Source organism: Acanthisitta chloris, unplaced genomic scaffold (genome assembly GCF_000695815.1).
Source record: "Acanthisitta chloris isolate BGI_N310 unplaced genomic scaffold, ASM69581v1 scaffold21220, whole genome shotgun sequence".
NCBI classification, from domain to species: Eukaryota; Metazoa; Chordata; class Aves; order Passeriformes; family Acanthisittidae; genus Acanthisitta; species Acanthisitta chloris.
This window is the reverse complement of record NW_008650185.1, coordinates 75-2,101: the sequence shown is the minus strand read 5'-3', so window position 1 is coordinate 2,101 and position 2,027 is coordinate 75. Positions and strand designations below refer to the sequence as shown.

At 61.4% G+C, this 2,027-nt stretch overlaps 1 protein-coding gene across 1 annotated transcript; it reads right to left on the bottom strand.

Annotated features, from left to right (window-relative positions):
• Positions 1-206: 206 nt before the first annotated feature.
• LOC103811104 (ribosomal protein S6 kinase beta-2-like) lies at positions 207-1,820 on the bottom strand (the record flags this gene model as incomplete). Its single annotated transcript, XM_009084058.1, has 8 exons — positions 207-301; positions 385-475; positions 560-660; positions 739-796; positions 1,176-1,323; positions 1,388-1,456; positions 1,580-1,700; positions 1,786-1,820. Coding segments are annotated over 8 exons (718 nt in total), but the record flags the coding sequence as incomplete, so codon positions are not given.
• Between the last annotated feature and the right edge of the window lie 207 nt (positions 1,821-2,027).

Genomic DNA, 2,027 nt, shown 5'->3' with positions numbered 1-2,027 from the left:
CCTCAAGCTGCTCCCCCCTCTCAGGGAGGAAGGAGCAGGAGTGGGACGTGCTCATCCTGAGAGCATCAGGGCACACGAGACTCCCCCTTGCTCTGGGAGCCCCCCACGCACCTTTAGGACCCACACACACCTCCGCACCCGCCCCCCCACACCACATCCAAGTTCACCCCCCATGCCCCACAGGGAGGAAGGAGCAGGAGTGGGACTTGCCGATCCGGTGAGCATGTCGTACATCAGGGCACCCAGGCTCCACCAGTCCACTGCCCGGTTGTGCCCACTCCTCACCAGGATCTCAGGGGCCCTGGGGGGCACAGAGAGGTCCCTGAGCGGATGGGAGGCCAGGACAGACCCCCCCACACTCCTCCAGTGCTGCATCCACCTCACATGTACTCGATGGTGCCACAGAAGGTGTGGGTGACAGCTCCGTCATGGATTGACTCCTTGCACAGCCCAAAGTCTGTCAGCTTGATGTGACCTGAGGGGGATAGGAGTGTCAGAGTGTCAGCACCATCCCCAGAAACTCCCCCAAACCCCCCAAATGCCACCCCCAAAAGCCCACCTTGGCTGTTGAGCATGATGTTCTCTGGCTTGAGATCCCGGTAGATGATCCCATGGGAGTGCAGGTGACCCAGTGCCAGTGTGATCTCGCTCAGGTAGAAGCTGTGGTGGGATGGGGGGACTGTGAGTGGTTTTGGGGTGACCACCCCCACTCCATGCCCACCACCCCCACATTCCTACCAGGCTGTGTCTTCCAGGAAGATTCCCTCCCGCTCTAGCTGCATGAAGAGCTCTCCACCTGCAAAGAGAGCTCAAGTTGGACCCTGTGAGCCATCCCTGGGACCCTGTGAGCCACCCCTGAGACCCTCTGGGCCATCCCTGGGACCCTCTGAACGATCCCTGGGACCCTCGGAGCCATCCCTGGGAACCTCTGAGCCATCCCTGGGACTCCCTGAACCATACTTGGACCCAGTGACCCATCCCTGGGAACTTCTTAACCATCCCTAGGACCCTCTGAGTCACCCTTGCACCTCCTTGAGCAACACATGGGACCTTCAGAGTCATACTTGAGACCCACTTGACCCATCCCAGGACCCACTGAGCCACCCCTTTGGATCCCCTGAGCCATCCCTGGGACTCTCTGTGCCATGTCACCCTCCCTGGCCCCCATCCCTCACCACTGAGGCACTCCAGGATGAGGTAGAGCTTGCCGCCCGTCTGGAAGGCATAGATGAGGTCCACGATGAAGGGGTGTTTGACAGCCTCCAGGATGTTCCTCTCCGCCCTCGTGTGTGCCGTGTCCTTGGCATTGCAGGCAATCTTGGCCTGGGAGGGAGGTGGTGAGCAGAGAGGGGTCCCCAGGGGGGCTGGGGGGCCGGGGTAGTGCTACCTTCTTCAGGACCTTCATGGCGAAGATCTTCCCAGTGTTGGTGCCCTGGACTTTGCGGACCTGGAACACCTGGATGGATGGATGGATGGATGGATGGATGGATGGATGGATGGATGGAAGAGGGTGGTTGGGGATGCTGTCAGACAGCACTGGACCCCTCCCCTGAGCCCCCAACCCTGCTGTGCCCCGCACCTTGCCATAGCCACCCTTGCCCAGGACGCGGAGCAGCTCGAAGCAGTGGGGGCCGATGTGCTCGGGGCCGTTGTTGACACTGCTCTCTGAAATCTCAATCTCTTCATAGTGTCCCACCGGCCTGGAGGGAGAGGGGGTGAGCAAGGATGGCCCCTTGCCTGTCCCCTGCCTAAGTGCACCTCCTCCTCAGACTGCCCCCCACTTACTCCAGGCCGTTTCCCCGTGGCTCCAGCTCCATCTCCTGCAGGAGGGAACCCACAGTCAGCGCTGGGCATGGGGCAAGGTGGGCAGAGGGGCAGTGGCAGGCAGGGAACACATGGCAAGAAGGGGACACATGGTGGGATGGCAGGCAGGAGAACCACGGCATGCAAGGGAGCCACGACAGACAGGTAGGGGACCCACAGAAGGCAGGGAATACACAGCAGGTAGGGGACCCACAGCAGGTAGG